General features: G+C 51.1%; 1 protein-coding gene across 2 annotated transcripts in view; it reads right to left on the bottom strand.

Annotated features, from left to right (window-relative positions):
• The window catches only part of LOC118376480 (histone deacetylase 7-like), an 89220-nt gene that overhangs the window by 21788 nt on the left and 50009 nt on the right, over window positions 1-17423 (bottom strand). For both annotated transcript variants that reach the window (XM_052473949.1, XM_052473948.1), the window contains 8 exons: window positions 17294-17416; window positions 15653-15759; window positions 8485-8731; window positions 6920-7113; window positions 6355-6543; window positions 2613-2850; window positions 2011-2144; window positions 1139-1259 (listed from right to left, as the gene is read on the bottom strand). In XM_052473949.1, coding sequence (XP_052329909.1) covers window positions 1139-1259; window positions 2011-2144; window positions 2613-2850; window positions 6355-6543; window positions 6920-7113; window positions 8485-8731; window positions 15653-15759; window positions 17294-17416 — 1353 coding nt within the window. The remainder of the gene's footprint in view (window positions 1-1138; window positions 1260-2010; window positions 2145-2612; window positions 2851-6354; window positions 6544-6919; window positions 7114-8484; window positions 8732-15652; window positions 15760-17293; window positions 17417-17423) is intronic.

Raw genomic sequence — 17423 nt, 5'->3', positions numbered from 1 at the left:
AAAAGTTGTGATGGACTACTTTCTGCACACGGCCAGTGTGAACCGGCGTGACTTGACACAACGGGCCAAACAAACGGAAAAGACACAGGACGACTTAGTTAAATTGGTTCCAGTCTGCCGTGAAGCGTTCATCCATGTATACAGGTAAGAGTCGAGCTACATTTTCAGATATTATAGGTTTCACATTTAGTCAGAAAGTCGTTTTCATTGCAAGTTGAAGCTTACTGTTAGCTAGCTAGCAAATGTTAGGTTGCCGGCTCGCTAGCTAACGTTCCCATGTACGATCTGTGTAATTGAATCAAGTTGGTTAGTTTTAGCTACCTGCAGATTCATTCTACAGCATTTCATGGATGGTGGCTAGCTAATGACAATCTGTTTGTACTGTAGCTATGGGTTGGGATTATGGTTCATTGTTTAGATAGCTAGAGCTAGCTAGCTGCATGTCTAAACAAAAAACTCGCTAGATGATTCCACGACCCATCAGGTGAGCCAGATGTGTCTGGGGGGGTGGTTATAGTATTTCTTTCACATGACCCATCAGTTTAGACCAGTGTGTCTGGGTAAGAATAATCTAATAATTATACAATATTGTTATCTGGACACTATGTTTTTTATATTGCTACTATACAAAGTAACCATTTCACTGTACTTTTTACACCTTCTGTATCCTGTGCATGTGACAAATAAACTTAGATTTGATTTGATATAGTGTGTGTTTACCAGAGACTGTAATGTGAAGAACAACATGACCTGAACCAAAGTCAGATTAGGATATAGGCCAAGGACTGGATAGAGTATATTTTTAAGTTTTTCCTTATTGTAGGCTACTACTTTTACCACTTTATGTTTTGAAGTCTTTGGTTGTTTACGGAGTCTCTACTTTTATCCAAAGTAAAAATCAGCATTTAAAATGTTGCTACATAAGACCGAATCGAGGCGGACGGTCACAAATGATCCATGCATGTTTATAGGTCCATGTATGTGATTATGAGTGTGCAAAAATACAGATTTTTGGCTATTGCCCAAGTGAGTGTGAGTGTTTGACAATAAAGTGCATCAGAGCTGTGTTGGTTTGAGTGTGTGTACTATATGTGTCAGTGAGTGAAGATGAGTGTGTGCATGTGTGTGTGTGTCACACCAGCCAGCTTGCGGTTGTCCAGTTTGAGACGATGGAGTAGGTTGGTGCCATACAGCAGGACGTGCTTCTCGGAGTGTACAGACTGAAGCTCCTCCAGAGAGGCCTTCCTGCTACGGATACACTACAGCAGCAAACACACATTCTTCATTAAAATGTGTCTTTAACACACACACATACACACATGGATGGACGCACGCACACACACCACTCAACTGACTGTGGTGCACACACACACACACACACACACACACACACACACACACACACACACACACACACACACACACACACACACACACACACACACACACACACACACTTGGCCGGGGTAGATGGTAGCTGCAATGTTAGCTTAACTCTATGTGACAGTAGTGATCATAGTAGACGTTAGAAATTGGCCCATCATCTTTGAACAAAGTAGCACTGTAGAGTTTACTAAGTGTCAGTTGATCTCTCGTGGACACAAATAGTATCGTAACATCTGTCAAAAGACTGTGGAATGCGACGACTATCTAACAGTTGTTCTGGTGCACAGGTTTTTCGTCACTGGTTATTTGAACAAATCACGATTTAGCGTACGTGCGCATCTTTCTAAGTTCGGAAGGGACATTTGGCCCATAGACTTGCCTGAGTCTTGAAGCGATAGAGGGCTGGAGCTACCGCCCTGCTTCCACTCCTCGTTTTAGTATCTTTTTTTTCTTCATGCGATGACACAATTAGGTCAGATTCTAGTTCTGGGTTTCCTAGATCAGGTGTCAGTAAACCATCTTAGGGACTGGCACCGGTCCACAGACCAGAAGTTGAGAAACACTGGTATAATATATCCTAATATAACACACAAACACTATATATCTATATATACACACACACACCTCACACTGGTTCCTGAGGCCACTTTCTTGCAATCTGGACCAGATGCTCTGGATTCTCCCAGCATGCTCTGGGTGTCGGCTGTTGTCGCCACAGGTGCACTGGTGCTTTAGCATCTGAGAGTCATACACCAGACCTACACACACACACACACACACACACACACACACACACACACACACACACACACACACACACACACACACACACACACACACACACACACACACACACACACACACACACACACACACACACACAGTGGTTTAGATACCCATACGAAATAGGTAGAAAGACAGTCAGCCAGACAAGCAGCCAGACAGCCAGGCAGACAGCCAGTCAGTCAGACAGCCAGACAGCCAGTCAGACAGCCAGTCAGACAGCCAGCCAGTCAGACAGCCAGACAGCCAGTCCGACAGTGAGCCAGCCAGACAGCCAGCCAGCCAGCTAGTCAGCTAGCCAGATAACCAGCCAGTCAGCGATCCTATTAAATTAAGTTATAATATGTCATTCTATAGACGGGACATAGAGCTGAATATATAGTAAACTGACCATGTGATACAACATAAAGCATTGTGTACAGCTCTCCCCAAGTCTTTCTCACCAGTGGTGAATCGTAGCTTGGTGGGGGTCTCTGGACCAGTGCTGGCCAGAGACAGCGGGGTGTCTGTGGGCTGCGGAGGAGGGGGAAGAGAGGTGGAGGCAGGGGAGGACTTTGCGCGGTCAAGGGGGCGGTGGGAAGGGCCAAGAACCACAGGCACACCCAGGGGGTCAAGGTAGGTCACCTGTCTGTGCCTTTCTGTCAGGACCTGAAGGTGCCTGGACTGCTCCCAATAGAATGACTAGAGGGGGAGGGAGGGAGAGAGAGTGGAGAAGATGGGGAAAGAAAAGGGGGGACGAGAGGGAGGGAGAAAGGGAGAGGAATGGAGGGAGAAAGGGAGAGGAATGGAGGGAGAAAGGGAGAGGAATGGAGGGAGAAAGGGAGAGGAATGGAGGGAGAAGCAGGGGAGGAATGGAGGGAAAGGGAGATGAATGGAGGGAGAAAGGGAGAGGAATGGAGGGAGAAGCAGAGAGGAATGGAGGGAGAAGCAGAGAGGAATGGAGGGAGAAGCAGAGAGGAATGGAGGGAGAAAGGGAGAGGAATGGAGGGAGAAAGGGAGAGGAATGGAGGGAGAAGGGAGAGGAATGGAGGGAGAAAGGGAGAGGAATGGAGGGAGAAGCAGGGAGAGGAATGGAGGGAGAAGCAGGGAGAGGAATGGAGGGAGAAGGGGAGAGGAATGGAGGGAGAAAGGGAGAGGAATGGAGGGAGAAGCAGGGAGAGGAATGGAGGGAGAAGCAGGGAGAGGAATGGAGGGAGAAGCAGGGAGAGGAATGGAGGGAGAAGCAGGGAGGAATGGAGGGAGAAGCAGGGAGAGGAATGGAGGGAGAAGCAGGGAGGAATGGAGGGAGAAGCAGGGAGGAATGAAGGGAGAAGCAGGGAGGAATGGAGGGAGAAGCAGGGAGGAATGGAGGGAGAAGCAGGGAGAGGAATGGAGGGAGAAGCAGGGAGAGGAATGGAGGGAGAAGCAGGGAGGAATAGAGGGAGAAAGGGAGAGGAATGGAGGGAGAAGCAGGGAGAGGAATGGAGGGAGAAGCAGGGAGAGGAATGGAGGGAGAAGCAGGGAGGAATGGAGGGAGAAAGGGAGAGGAGTGGAGGGAGAAAGGGAGAGGAATGGAGGGAGAAGCAGGGAGGAATGGAGGGAGAAAGGGAGAGGAATGGAGGGAGAAAGGGAGAGGAATGGAGGGAGAAGCAGGGAGAGGAATGGAGGGAGAAGCAGGGAGAGGAATGGAGGGAGAAGCAGGGAGATGAATGGAGGGAGAAGCAGGGAGGAATGGAGGGAGAAAGGGAGAGGAGTGGAGGGAGAAAGGGAGAGGAATGGAGGGAGAAGCAGGGAGGAATGGAGGGAGAAAGGGAGAGGAATGGAGGGAGAAAGGGAGAGGAATGGAGGGAGAAAGGGGGAGGAATTGAGGGAAAAAGGGAGAGGAATGGAGGGAGAAAGGGAGAGGAATGGAGGGAGAAAGGGAGAGGAACGGGAGGGAGAAGCAGGGAGGAATGGAGGGAGAAAGGGAGAGGAATGGAGGGAGAAAGGGAGAGGAATGGAGGGAGAAAGGGAGAGGAATGGAGGGAGAAGCAGGGAGGAATGGAGGGAGAAAGGGAGAGGAATGGAGGGAGAAAGGGAGAGGAATGGAGGGAGAAAGGGAGAGGAATTGAGGGAGAAAGGGAGAGGAATGGAGGGAGAAAGGGAGAGGAATGGAGGGAGAAAGGGAGAGGAACGGGAGGGAGAAGCAGGGAGGAATGGAGGGAGAAGCAGGGAGGAATGGAGGGAGAAGCAGGGAGGAATGGAGGGAGAAGCAGGGAGGAATGGAGGGAGAAAGGTAGAGGAATGGAGGGAGAAAGGGAGAGGAATGGAGGGAGAAAGGGAGAGGAATGGAGGGAGAAAGGGAGAGGAATGGAGGGAGAAGCAGGAAGATGAATGGAGGGAGAAAGGGAGAGGAATGGAGGGAGAAGCAGGGAGATGAATGGAGGGAGAAGCAGGGAGGAATGGAGGGAGAAGCAGGGAGGAATGGAGGGAGAAAGGGAGAGGAATGGAGGGAGAAAGGGATAGGAATGGAGGGAGAAAGGGAGAGGAATGGAGGGAGAAGCAGGGAGATGAATGGAGGGAGAAGCAGGGAGGAATGGAGGGAGAGAGGGAGAGGAATGGAGGGAGAAAGGGAGAGGAATGCAGGGAGAAGCAGGGGGATGAATGGAGGGAGAAGCAGGGAGGAATGGAGGGAGAAGCAGGGAGGAATGGAGGGAGAAAGGGAGAGGAATGGAGGGAGAAAGGGAGAGGAATGGAGGGAGAAAGGGAGAGGAATGGAGGGAGAAGCAGGGAGGAATGGAGGGAGAAGCAGGGAGGAATGGAGGGAGAAAGGGAGAGGAATGGAGGGAGAAGCAGGGAGGAATGGAGGGAGAAGCAGGGAGGAATGGAGGGAGAAGCAGGGAGGAATGGAGGGAGAAGCAGGGAGGAATGGAGGGAGAAAGGGAGAGGAATGGAGGGAGAAAGGGAGAGGAATGGAGGGAGAAGCAGGGAGATGAATGGAGGGAGAAGCAGGGAGGAATGGAGGGAGAGAGGGAGAGGAATGGAGGGAGAAAGGGAGAGGAATGCAGGGAGAAGCAGGGGGAGGAATGGAGGGAGAAGCAGGGAGGAATGGAGGGAGAAGCAGGGAGGAATGGAGGGAGAAAGGGAGAGGAATGGAGGGAGAAAGGGAGAGGAATGGAGGGAGAAGCAGGGAGGAATGGAGGGAGAAGCAGGGAGGAATGGAGGGAGAAAGGGAGAGGAATGGAGGGAGAAGCAGGGAGGAATGGAGGGAGAAGCAGGGAGGAATGGAGGGAGAAGCAGGGAGGAATGGAGGGAGAAGCAGGGAGGAATGGAGGGAGAAAGGGAGAGGAATGGAGGGAGAAAGGGAGAGGAATGGAGGGAGAAAGGGAGAGGAATGGAGGGAGATGAATGGAGGGAGAAGCAGGGAGGAATGGAGGGAGAAGCAGGGAGGAATGGAGGGAGAAGCAGGGAGGAATGGAGGGAGAAAGGGAGAGGAATGGAGGGAGAAAGGGAGAGGAGTGGAGGGAGAAGCAGGGAGATGAATGGAGGGAGAAGCAGGGAGGAATGGAGGGAGAAGCAGGGAGAAATGGAGGGAGAAAGGGAGAGGCACGGGAGAACAGAGAGAGAGAGAGAGAGAGAGAGAAAAGATGAGTATTATTATTTTGTTTGTGTATTTGTTTACCCATTACTTTAGCAATGACATAAAACAGGCAACTAAGAGCTGAGCTTTTGAGCTGTGATTCTATGGTGCCCTCTATTGGTGAGCCAAACAGTTGGTCTGAACTGAAGCTGTAGTTGGGAGTGGGACTAATTGAATAATTTTCTGTATGACCTAGGTAGCGCTTCAGGTGTGTTGTAAGTGTGTGTGCGTCCGCATGCATGCATGCATATCAGAGGAGGCTGGTGGGTGGAGCTATAGGAGGATGCGCTCAATGTAATGGCGGAATGGACTAAATGGAACATAGTCAAACGTGGTTTCCATATCTTTGATACCGTTCAATTCATTCCATTACAGCCATTACAACGAGCCTGTCCTCCTATAGCTCCTCTGATGCGTGTGTGTGCGTGTGCGGGTGCGTGTGTGTGTGTGTGTGTGTGTGTGTGTGTGTGTGTGTGTGTGTGTGTGTGTGTGTGTGTGTGTGTGTGTGTGTGTGTGTGTGTGTGTGTGTGTGTGTGTGCGTGCGTGCGTGCGTGTATGCATGTGTGCATACATGTGAGATCGTGTACCTGATTCACCAGAGGTGTGTATTTCCTGCTATGTTCCCCATGGCTGTCTCGTGAGGATGTATACTCTGTGTCCCACATTGACTCAGAGCTGCTGGTTCCACTCTGTCTACTTCTCTGATATCCATCCTCCTCCCCTAACCTGATCTCCGCTGGGTCCATGTCCTCCGAGGAGATCTGTGTAAGACGAGGCTTCTCACAGGATCAAAGGTCATCATGCGTTAGTCTTCACTCTTCTTCTTCTTTATGTCTCACTAGTACTAATATGCAGTATGTAGATATATGTATTGTACTGTGTGTGTGTGTGTGTGTGTGTGTGTGTGTGTGTGTGTGTGTGTGTGTGTGTGTGTGTGTGTGTGTGTGTGTGTGTGTGTGTGTAAATAATAATAATAATAATGTAATAATAATGTGTGTGTGTGTGTGTGTGTGTGTGTGTGTGTGTGTGTGTGTGTAATGTGTGTGTGTGTGTGTGTGTGTGTGTGTGTGTGTGTGTGTGTGTGTGTGTGTGTGTGTGATGTTTGACAATTCCCAAGCTGTGTGAGTGTGTCCAATCTGTGCTCTTTCTAACCTGGTCCAGGTGTGTGTTTTGTTTGAGTCTCTCCAGCAGCAGATTGTGGTTCTGCTGCAGTAGCTGGTGCTGCTGGTGAGAGGGCAGTGGGGGCTCAGACCGGGTCCGACCCAGGGGCCTGTGGGGACCCAAGGTGGCCAGGGCTTCCAGTCTGGAGGAGGGGTACTGGATAAGGCCTGGGTTCAGACCTCGCACTGAAGGAAGAGAGAGGTGGGGAGAAAGAAAGTGAAGGGACAGAGAGAGGGATAGAGGGAGGGAGAGAGAGAGCAAAAGAGATTAAGAGGGAGGGAGAGAGAGAGAGAGAGAGAGAGAGAGAGAGAGAGAGAGAGAGAGAGAGAGAGAGAGAGAGAGAGAGAGAGAGAGAGAGAGCAAGAGAGAAGGGGAGAGAGAGAGAGAGAGAGAGAGAGAGAGAGAGAGAGAGAGAGAGAGACAGACAGACAGACATCAGGATCATCATGTTTGACAAAAAAGTAATAAAATGACTAGAGAGGAAGTAGACTGTTGTGTGAATGTTTTTTTTTATCTATCTAGGCAAGTCAGTTAAGAACAAATTCTTATTTAAAATGACAGCCGCTCGGGGAACAGTGGGTTAAATGCCTTGTACACCCTCATTGCTTGCTGTTTGGGGATTTATGCTGGGTTTCTGTACAGCACTTTGTGACATCAGCTGATGTAAGAAGGGCTTTATAAACACATTTGATTGATAAATTGTTCAGGGGCAGAATGACATATTTTTCCTTTGTCAGCTCGGGGATTCGATCCAGCAATCGCTCGGTTACTGGCCCAACGCGCTAACTACTAGGCTTTGATGAGTCTGGGTAACCAGGAAATAGATCAGTTTGATGAGTCTGGGTAACCATGAAATAGATCAGTTTGATGAGTCTGGGTAACCAGGAAATAGATCAGTTTGATGAGTCTGGGTAACCAGGAAATAGATCAGTTTGATGAGCCTGGGTAACCATGAAATAGATCAGTTTGATGAGTCTGGGTAACCATGAAATAGATCAGTTTGATGAGTCTGGGTAACCAGGAAATAGATCAGTTTGATGAGTCTGGGTAACCAGGAAATAGATCAGTTTGATGAGTCTGGGTAACCAGGAAATAGATCAGTTTGATGAGTCTGGGTAACCAGGAAATAGATCAGTTTGATGAGTCTGGGTAACCAGGAAATAGATCAGTTTGATGAGTCTGGGTAACCAGGAAATAGATCAGTTTGATGAGTCTGGGTAACCAGGAAATAGATCAGTTTGATGAGTCTGGGTAACCAGGAAATAGATCAGTTTGATGAGTGGATGAAGTGTCATTCAGTCAAATGGTCAATAGAGGGCGGTGTCGCTCTCTGTGTGTTTGATTAGCTGTGTATGCAGCAGTCCTGAGGGCTTCAGGATGACTACAGGTGTGTGTGTGTGTGTGTGTGTGTGTGTGTGTGTGTGTGTGTGTGTGTGTGTGTGTGTGTGTGTGTGTGTGTGTGTGTGTGTGTGTGTGTGTGTGTGTGTGTGTGTGTGTGTGTGTGTGTGTGTGTGTGTGTGTGTGTGTGTGTGTGTGTATATCTGTTTGTGTCTCACCAGTGACTAGCTGTGTATGCAGCAGTCCTGAGGGCTCCAGGATGAACATGGGCTGGAGGTGATGGTGGGCAGCACTGTGTCTCTCCATGGGCAGGTAGACCTGGGGCAGTACCCTGGCCACCCTCTGATAACTACCCGTTTCCCAATCACCATGGCCAGGAAGCCCGGTGCTGATGCTCGGCAGGGCAGTGGAGCAGGGCACCATGAAGTGGGCCAGCGTACCATCCTGGAGTAGCAACCTCTGAGCCTGAAGGAGGGAGGGAGGTCCGGAAAACACAAAACATTCAAACATAACTGCTAAACACACTAAATCAACTGAGTAGTGTTAACTCAAAAAACAATAGTAATTTAAACTTGATTCAATTCCAGTAGGTAGTGTTCACTCAATTACTAACTGCCGGGTTATCAAAGTTCAGTCCTCAAGGTTTCAATGTCTGTTAGAATAAATTGACTGTTTCATTCCTTTAGTATAAGTGTAAGAGCAGAAAAAAGCATCAGTTTGCTGAAATCTGAGTGGTGAAAAATATTGGAAACTGAAAAGGACACGTCAGTTGAACACTAATCTAATATCCATGGTACAGTACAGCCAGGTGGCCAAATATTTTAAACAGGCCTGTTGAAGAGAGAGAGATGGACAACTGTACACCACTGCCATGTTATTCAATCAGCCCTTATTCAATTAAAACATTCTATATACAAAAGTACGTGGATACCCCTTCGAATTAGTGGATTCAGCAATTTCAGCCACACCCGTTGCTGACAGGTGTATAACATAGAGCACACAGCCATGCAATCTCCAAATCGTCTGTCCTCGGTTGCAACACTCACTACCGAGCTCCAAACTGCCTCTGGGAGCAATGTCAGCAAAATAACTGTTCATTGGGAGCTTCATGAAATGGGTTCCACAAGTCTAAGATCACCATGTGCAATGCCAAGTGTCGGCTGGAGTGGTGTAAAGCTCGCCACCATTGGGCTCTGGAGCAGTGGAAACACATTCTCTGGAGTAACGAATCATGCTTCACCATCTGGCAGTACGACGGACGAATCTGAGTTTGGAGAATGCATAGTGGCAACTGTAAAGTTTGGTGGAGGAGGGCCTCCCGAGTGGCGCAGCGGTCTAAGTCAATGTATCGGCCCTCATGAATGAACTGAATTCCAAACTACAAGGGAAGGGCCTTTTTGCACATCAGATGTACAGCCTTGTCAAAGCCTTCAAGGAAAAATTACTCCTCCTGCCCCGTCAAGTAGAAGCCAACAATCTCACCCACCTTCTGATACTACTAGTCTGTTCCCTATCAGATGACCAGCGGGAGAAGTATACATCTCTGCTGTGTGCTTTTAACAGTGTTTTCTCGTAGTTTTGAGGAATATGACATGCTGTTGTGTTTCCTCTCCTTTCACCTTCAATGTGGATAAGTCTCCCACTGACCTGCAGTGATTGGAGAACTATTCAAAACAATGTCACTGACGAGGTTCTATGCATCTCAGCATGAACAAAACTTTCCAAAGATTAGGAGTCATGCTCAGAAGGTGTTTGTACTGTTTGGGTCAACCTATGTATGTGAACAGACATTTTAAATGATGAAATATAAGTTAAGGCACAGCTCATCTCTTACTGACTCTCACCTCTCAGCAATCCAGCGCATAGTGACGTCAGAAACTATACCTGACTTCACTGCTCTAGTCAATGCCTATCAGAGACTTCACTCCTCACACTGATTGAGTAGTTTAAATGTAATGTTGAGCTCTCACTCTTTCTTGTGTTTTTGTGCAACCCGTTAACAAGAGATCTGTCCGTGCTGCTGAATGCACAGTGTACTTTCCCTGCGTGTAGTTTATTGCATGTTTAATAATGAAAATACTACAAAAAGGAGAACATGGATGTGGTTTATTTCTGTTGATGTTAAAAAGTAAAATAAGTAGCATATCTGGACGTGATTTACAGTAGATATCAACACAGTCATACACATGATGTATAATCCTGTAATATGATTCTGGCCCGCGATGGCAAAAATATATTCTAATGTGGCCCTCCATGGAAAATACTTCCAGGGGGATGCAGGAAAACGCTATCTGCCCCAATGCATAGTGCCAACTGTAAAGTTTGGTGGATGAGGAATAATAGTCTGGGTCTGTTTTTCATGGTTCGGGCTACGCCCCTTAGCTCAAATGAAGGGAAATCTTAATGCTACAGCATGCAATGACATTGTGGATGATTATGTGCTTCCAAATTTGTGGCAACAGTTTGGGGAAGGCCCTTTCCTGTTTCAGCATGACAATGCCCCCGTGCACAAAGCGAGGTCCATACAGAAATGGTTTGTTGAGATCGGTGTGGAAGAACTTGACTGGCCTGCACAGAGCCTTGACCTCAACCCCATCGATCACCTTCGGGATGAATTGGAGCCAGGCCTTATCGCCTTAAATCAAGGCCCAACCTCACTAATACTCTTGTGGCAGAACGGAAGCAAGTCCCTGCAGCAATGTTCCAACATCTAGTGGAAAGCTTTCCCAGAAGAGTGGAGGCTGTTGTAGCAGCAGAGTAATGTGAAAAGAAATGAACTGTGTGTCCTGAATACAAAGCATTATGTTGGGGCAAATCCAACACAACACATCACTGAGTACCACTCTTCATATTTTCAAGCATGGTGGTGGCTGCATCATATTATGGGTACTGTATTCTTGCAATCGTTCAGGACTGAGGAGTTTTTAGGATTAAAAAGAAAAGGAATATAGCTAAACACAGGTAAAGTCCTACAGGAAAACCTGGTTCAGTCTGCTGACATTGGAAGACAAATCCACCTTTCAACAGGACAACAACCTAAAACATTAGGCCAAGTATACACTGGATTTTCTTACCAAGACGACATTGAATGATGCCTAGTTATAGTTTTGACTTAAATCGGCTTTAAAATCTATGGCAAGACTTGAAAATGGTTGTCTAGCAATAATCAAAGACCAACTTGACAGAGCTTGAGAATTTAAAAAAATATTGTACAATCCAGGTTTGCAAATCTCAGACTTACCCAGATAGACTCACAGCTGTAATCACTGCCAAAGGCTGCCAAAGGTGATTCTAACATGTATTGACTCAGGGGATTGAACACTTATAATCTAGGGGGGTGGGAGGAGAGATGGTGGGAGGAGAGATGGTGGGAGGAGAGAGGGGGGTGGGAGGAGTAAAGGTTGGTGGGAGGAGAGAAGGTTGGTGGGAGGAGAGAAGGTTGGTGGGAGGAGAGAAGGTGGTGGGAGGAGAGAAGGTTGGTGGGAGGAGAGGGGGGTGGAAGGAGAGAGGGGGTGGGAGGAGAGAGCGGGTGGGAGGAGTATAGTGTGGTGGGAGGCGAGAGGGGGTGGGAGGAGAGAAGGGGTGGGAGGAGAGAAGGGGATGGGAGGAGAGAAGGGGTGGGAGGAGAGAGGGGTGGGAGGAGAGAAGGGGGTGGGAGGAGAGAAGGGGGTGGGAGGAGTATAGTGTGGTGGGAGGAGAGAAGGTGGGGGAGGAGAGAAGGTGGTGGGAGGAGAGAAGGGGATGGGAGGAGAGAAGGTGGGGGAGGAGAGAGGTGGTGGGAGGAGAGAAGGGGGGAGGAGAGAGGGGGGTGGGAGGAGAGAAGGGGGGAGGAGAGAGGTGGTGGGAGGAGAGAAGGGGGGAGGAGAGAGGGGGAGGAGAGAAGGGGGAGGAGAGAGGTGGTGGGAGGAGAGAAGGGGGGGGAGAGAAGGGGGTGGGAGGAGAGAAGGGGGTGGGAGGAGAGAAGGTGGTGGGAGGAGAGAAGGTGGTGGGAGGAGAGAAGGTGGGGGAGGAGAGAGGTGGTGGGAGGAGAGAAGGGGGGAGGAGAGAGGGGGTGGGAGGAGAGAAGGGGGGAGGAGAGAGTGGTGGGAGGAGAGAAAGGGGGAGGAGAGAGGGGGTGGGAGGAGAGAAGGGGGTGGGAGGAGAGAAGGTGGTGGGAGGAGAGAAGGGGTGGGAGGAGAGAAGGTGGGGGGAGGAGAGAAGGTGGGGGAGGAGAGAGGGGGTGGGAGGAGAGAAGGCGGGGGAGGAGAGAGGGGGTGGGAGGAGAGAAGGTGGTGGGAGGAGAGAAGGGGGTGGGAGGAGAGAAGGTGGGAGGAGAGATGGTGGAGGAGAGAGGGGGTGGGAGGAGTAAAGGTTGGTGGGAGGAGAGAAGGTTGGTGGGAGGAGAAAGGTTGGTGGGAGGAGAGAAGGTGGTGGGAGGAGAGAAGGTGGTGGGAGGAGAGGGGGTGGAAGGAGAGAGGGGGGTGGGAGGAGAGAAGCGGGTGGGAGGAGTATAGTGTGGTGGGAGGCGAGAGGGGGTGGGAGGAGAGAAGGGGTGGGAGGAGAGAAGGGGATGGGAGGAGAGAAGGGGTGGGAGGAGAGAGGGGTGGGAGGAGAGAAGGGGGTGGGAGGAGAGAAGGGGTGGGAGGAGTATAGTGTGGTGGGAGGAGAGAAGGTGGGGGAGGAGAGAAGGTGGTGGGAGGAGAGAAGGGGATGGAGGAGAGAAGGTGGGGGAGGAGAGAGGTGGTGGGAGGAGAGAAGGGGGGAGGAGAGAGGGGGGAGGAGGAGAGAAGGGGGGAGGAGAGAGGTGGTGGGAGGAGAGAAGGGGGGAGGAGAGGGGGGAGGAGAGAAGGGGGGAGGAGAGAGGTGGTGGGAGGAGAGAAGGGGTGGGAGGAGAGAAGGGGTGGGAGGAGAGAAGGGGTGGGAGGAGAGAAGGTGGTGGGAGGAGAGAAGGTGGTGGGAGGAGAGAAGGTGGGGGAGGAGAGAGGTGGTGGGAGGAGAGAAGGGGGGAGGAGAGAGGGGGTGGGAGGAGAGAAGGGGGGAGGAGAGAGGTGGTGGGAGGAGAGAAGGGGGGAGGAGAGAGGGGGTGGGGAGGAGAGAAGGGGGTGGGAGGAGAGAAGGTGGTGGGAGGAGAGAAGGGGTGGGAGGAGAGAAGGTGGGGGGAGGAGAGAAGGTGGGGGAGGAGAGAGGGGGTGGGAGGAGAGAAGGCGGGGAGGAGAGAGAGGGGGTGGGAGGAGAGAAGGTGGTGGGAGGAGAGAAGGGGGTGGGAGGAGAGAAGGTGGTGGGAGGAGAGAAGGGGTGGGAGGAGAGAAGGGGTGGGAGGAGAGAAGGGGTGGGAGGAGAGAAGGCGGGGGAGGAGAGAAGGGGGTGGGAGGAGAGAAGGGGGTGGGAGGAGAGAAGGGGGTGGGAGGAGAGAAGGGGTGGAGGAGAGAAGGGGTGGGAGGAGAGAAGGGGTGGGAGGAGAGAAGGTGGTGGGAGGAGAGAAGGTGGGGGGAGGAGAGAGGTGGTGGGAGGAGAGAAGGTGGGGGAGGAGAGAAGGTGGTGGGAGGAGAGAGGGGGTGGGAGGAGAAAAGGGGTAGGAGGAGAGAAGGGGGGTGGGAGGAGAGAGGGGTGGGAGGAGAGAGGGGGTGGGAGGAGAAAAGGGGGTAGGAGGAGAGAAGGGGTGGGAGGAGAGAAGGGGTGGGAGGAGAGAAGGGGTGGGAGGAGTATAGTGTGGTGGGAGGAGAGAAGGTGGTGGGAGGAGAGAAGGTGGTGGGAGGAGAGAAGGTGGTGGGAGGAGAGAAGGTGGGGGAGGAGAGAGGTGGGGGAGGAGAGAGGGGGGGTGGGAGGAGAGAAGGGGTGGGAGGAGTATAGTGTGGTGGGAGGAGAGAGGGGTGGGAGGAGAGAAGGGGTGGGAGGAGTATAGTGTGGTGGGAGGAGAGAAGGTGGTGGGAGGAGAGAAGGTGGTGGGAGGAGAGAAGGTGGTGGGAGGAGAGAAGGTGGGGGAGGAGAGGTGGGGGAGGAGAGAGGTGGGGGAGGAGAGAGGGGGTGGGAGGAGAGAAGGGGTGGGAGGAGTATAGTGTGGTGGGAGGAGAGAGGGGTGGGAGGAGAGAAGGGGGTGGGAGGAGTATAGTGTGGTGGGAGGAGAGAAGGTGGTGGGAGGAGAGAAGGTGGTGGGAGGAGAGAAGGTGGTGGGAGGAGAGAAGGTGGGGGAGGAGAGAGGTGGGGAGGAGAGAGGGGGTGGGAGGAGAGAAGGGGTGGGAGGAGTATAGTGTGGTGGGAGGAGAGAGGGGTGGGAGGAGAGAAGGGGGTGGGAGGAGAGAAGGTGGTGGGAGGAGAGAAGGTGGTGGGAGGAGAGAAGGTGGGGGGAGGAGAGAAGGTGGGGGAGGAGAGAAGGTGGGGGAGGAGAGAGGGGGGTGGGAGGAGAGAAGGTGGGGAGGAGAGAGGGGGTGGGAGGAGAGAAGGGGTGGGAGGAGTATAGTGTGGTGGGAGGAGAGAGGGGTGGGAGGAGAGAAGGGGTGGGAGGAGAGAAGGTGGTGGGAGGAGAGAAGGTGGTGGGAGGAGAGAAGGTGGGGGAGGAGAGAGGTGGTGGGAGGAGAGAGGGGGTGGGAGGAGATAGGGAGGAGTATAGTGTGGTGGGAGGAGAGAGGAGTATAGTGTGGTGAGAGGAGAGAGGAGTATAGTGTGGTGGGAGAGAGGGGGTGGGAGGAGAGAAGGGGTGGGAGGAGTATAGTGTGGTGGAAGGAATGAAGGTGTTGGGAGGAGAGAAGGTGTTGGGAGGAGAGAAGGTGGTGGGAGGAGAGAGGTGGTGGGAGGAGAGAGGGGAGTGGGAGGAGTATAGTGTGGTGGAAGGAATGAAGGTGTTGGGAGGAGAAGGTGGTGGGAGGAGTATAGTGTGGTGGAAGGAATGAAGGTGTTGGGAGGAGAGAAGGGGTGGGAGGAGTATAGTGTGGTGGAAGGAATGAAGGTGTTGGGAGGAGAGAAGGTGTTGGGAGGAGAGAAGGTGGTGGGAGGAGAGGTGGTGGGAGGAGAGAGGGGAGTGGGAGGAGTATAGTGTGGTGGAAGGAATGAAGGTGTTGGGAGGAGAGAAGGTGGTGGGAGGAGTATAGTGTGGTGGAAGGAATGAAGGTGGTGGGAGGAGAGAAGGGGGTGGGAGGAGTATAGTGTGGTGGAAGGAATGAAGGTGTTGGGAGGAGAGAAGGTGTTGGGAGGAGAGAAGGTGGTGGGAGAGAGGGGGTGGGAGGAGAGAAGGGGGTGGGAGGAGTATAGTGTGGTGGAAGGAATGAAGGTGTTGGGAGGAGAGAAGGTGTTGGGAGGAGAGAAGGTGGTGGGAGGAGAGAGGGGGTGGGAGGAGAGAGGGGGTGGGAGGAGAGAGGGGAGTGGGAGGAGAGAGGGGAGTGGGAGGAGAGAGGGGGATTGAGAGGGGCTCACCACGTGGGTTAGTCCGGTAGTAAGTGGGCTGTCCGAGAGAAGGCTGTCATTGGGCGAGCTGCACCCAGACACTGGAGTGCTACATGTACTGCTGCTGGGGGAGGAGTCTGCAGGACGGAAGAGAGGGACAGCCAATCAGGATAATACATTGAACTGTGTGTGTACCTGAACTTGGCCATTTTTTAAATGTATTTTTTATTTAACCTTTATTTAACCAGGAAGGCAAGTTGAGAACTCATTTACAATTGCAACCTGGCCAAGATAAAGCAAAGCAGTTCAACACATACAACAACACAGAGTTACACATGGAATAAACAAAACATACAGTCAATAATACAGTAGAACAATAAGTCTATATACAATGTGAGCAAATGAGGTGAGATAAGGGAGGTAAAGGCAAAAAAAGGCCATGGTGGCGAAGTAAGTACAATATAGCAAGTAAAACACTGGAATGGAAGATTTGCAGTGGACGAATGTGCAAAGTAGAGATAGAAATAATGGGGTGCAAAATAAATAAATAAGTGTTTCCAGTTTCAGAGATTTTTCTAGTTCGTTCCAGTCATTGGCAGCAGAGAACTGGAAGGAGAGGCGGCTAAAGGAAGAATTGGTTTTGGGGTGACCATAGAGATATACCTGCTGGAGCGCATGCTACAGGTGGGTGATGCTATGGTGAGAGATAAGGGGGGACATTACCTAGCAGGGTCTTGTAGATGACCTGGAGCCAGTGGGTTTGGCGACGAGTATGAAGCGAGGGCCAGCCAACGAGAGCGTGCAGGTCGCAGTGGTGGGTAGTATATGGAGCTTTGGTGACAAAACGGATGGCACTCTGATAGACTGCATCCAATTTATTGAGTAGGGTATTGGAGGCTATTTTGTAAATGACATCGCCGAAGTCGAGGATTGGTAGGATGGTCAGTTTTACAAGGGTATGTTTGGCAGCATGAGTGAAGGATGCTTTTGTTGCGAAATAGGAAGCCAATTCTATATTTAACTTTGGATTGGAGATGTTTGATGCGAGTCTGGAAGGAGAGTTTATAGTCTAACCAGACACCTAGGTATTTGTAGTTGTCCACATATTCTAAGGCGGAACCGTCCAGAGTAGTGATGATGGACGAGTGGGCAGTTGCAGGCAGTGATCGGTTGAAGAGCATGCATTTAGTTTTACTTGTATTTAAGAGCAATTGGAGGCCATGGAAGGAGAGTTGTATGGCATTGAAGCTCGTCTGGAGGGTTGTTAACACAGTGTCCAAAGGGCCAGAAGTATAGAGAATGGTGTCGTCTGCGTAGAGGTGGATCAGAGACTCACCAGCAGCAAGAGCGACATCATTGACGTATACAGAGAAGAGAGTTGGTCCAAGAATTGAACCCTGTGGCACCCCAAGAATTGAACCCTGTGGCACCCCAATAGAGACTGCCAGAGGCCCGGACAATAGGCCCTCCGATTTGACACACTGAACTCTATCAATAAGAAACGCGTGTTACTTTTTCCGCTGTGCTCAATAATGAATACAACCCAGGTATGTTAGTGCTAGGCTGGGGCAAAACGACTGGGGCTGTACAGCATCAGGAAGGAGGAACACTAAGAGAAAATTAAATGAGAGGCTTTTTTGATAGACAGTGGACACAACAAGGCAGAAGTACCCAGAGTATCCGGCATTCTGGGCTTGATTGTGGGCAGGGTGCTGGTCTTGCGTTGGAGAGGGTTCTGCCTGGAGTTGATGTGCTTCTTCAGTTTACTTCTCACCTTCAGGAGGGGATCAGAAGCTGAACA

This window comes from Oncorhynchus keta, chromosome 21, assembly GCF_023373465.1.
Source record: "Oncorhynchus keta strain PuntledgeMale-10-30-2019 chromosome 21, Oket_V2, whole genome shotgun sequence".
Lineage (NCBI taxonomy): Eukaryota > Metazoa > Chordata > Actinopteri > Salmoniformes > Salmonidae > Oncorhynchus > Oncorhynchus keta.
This window is presented reverse-complemented; position numbering and strand designations above follow the sequence as displayed.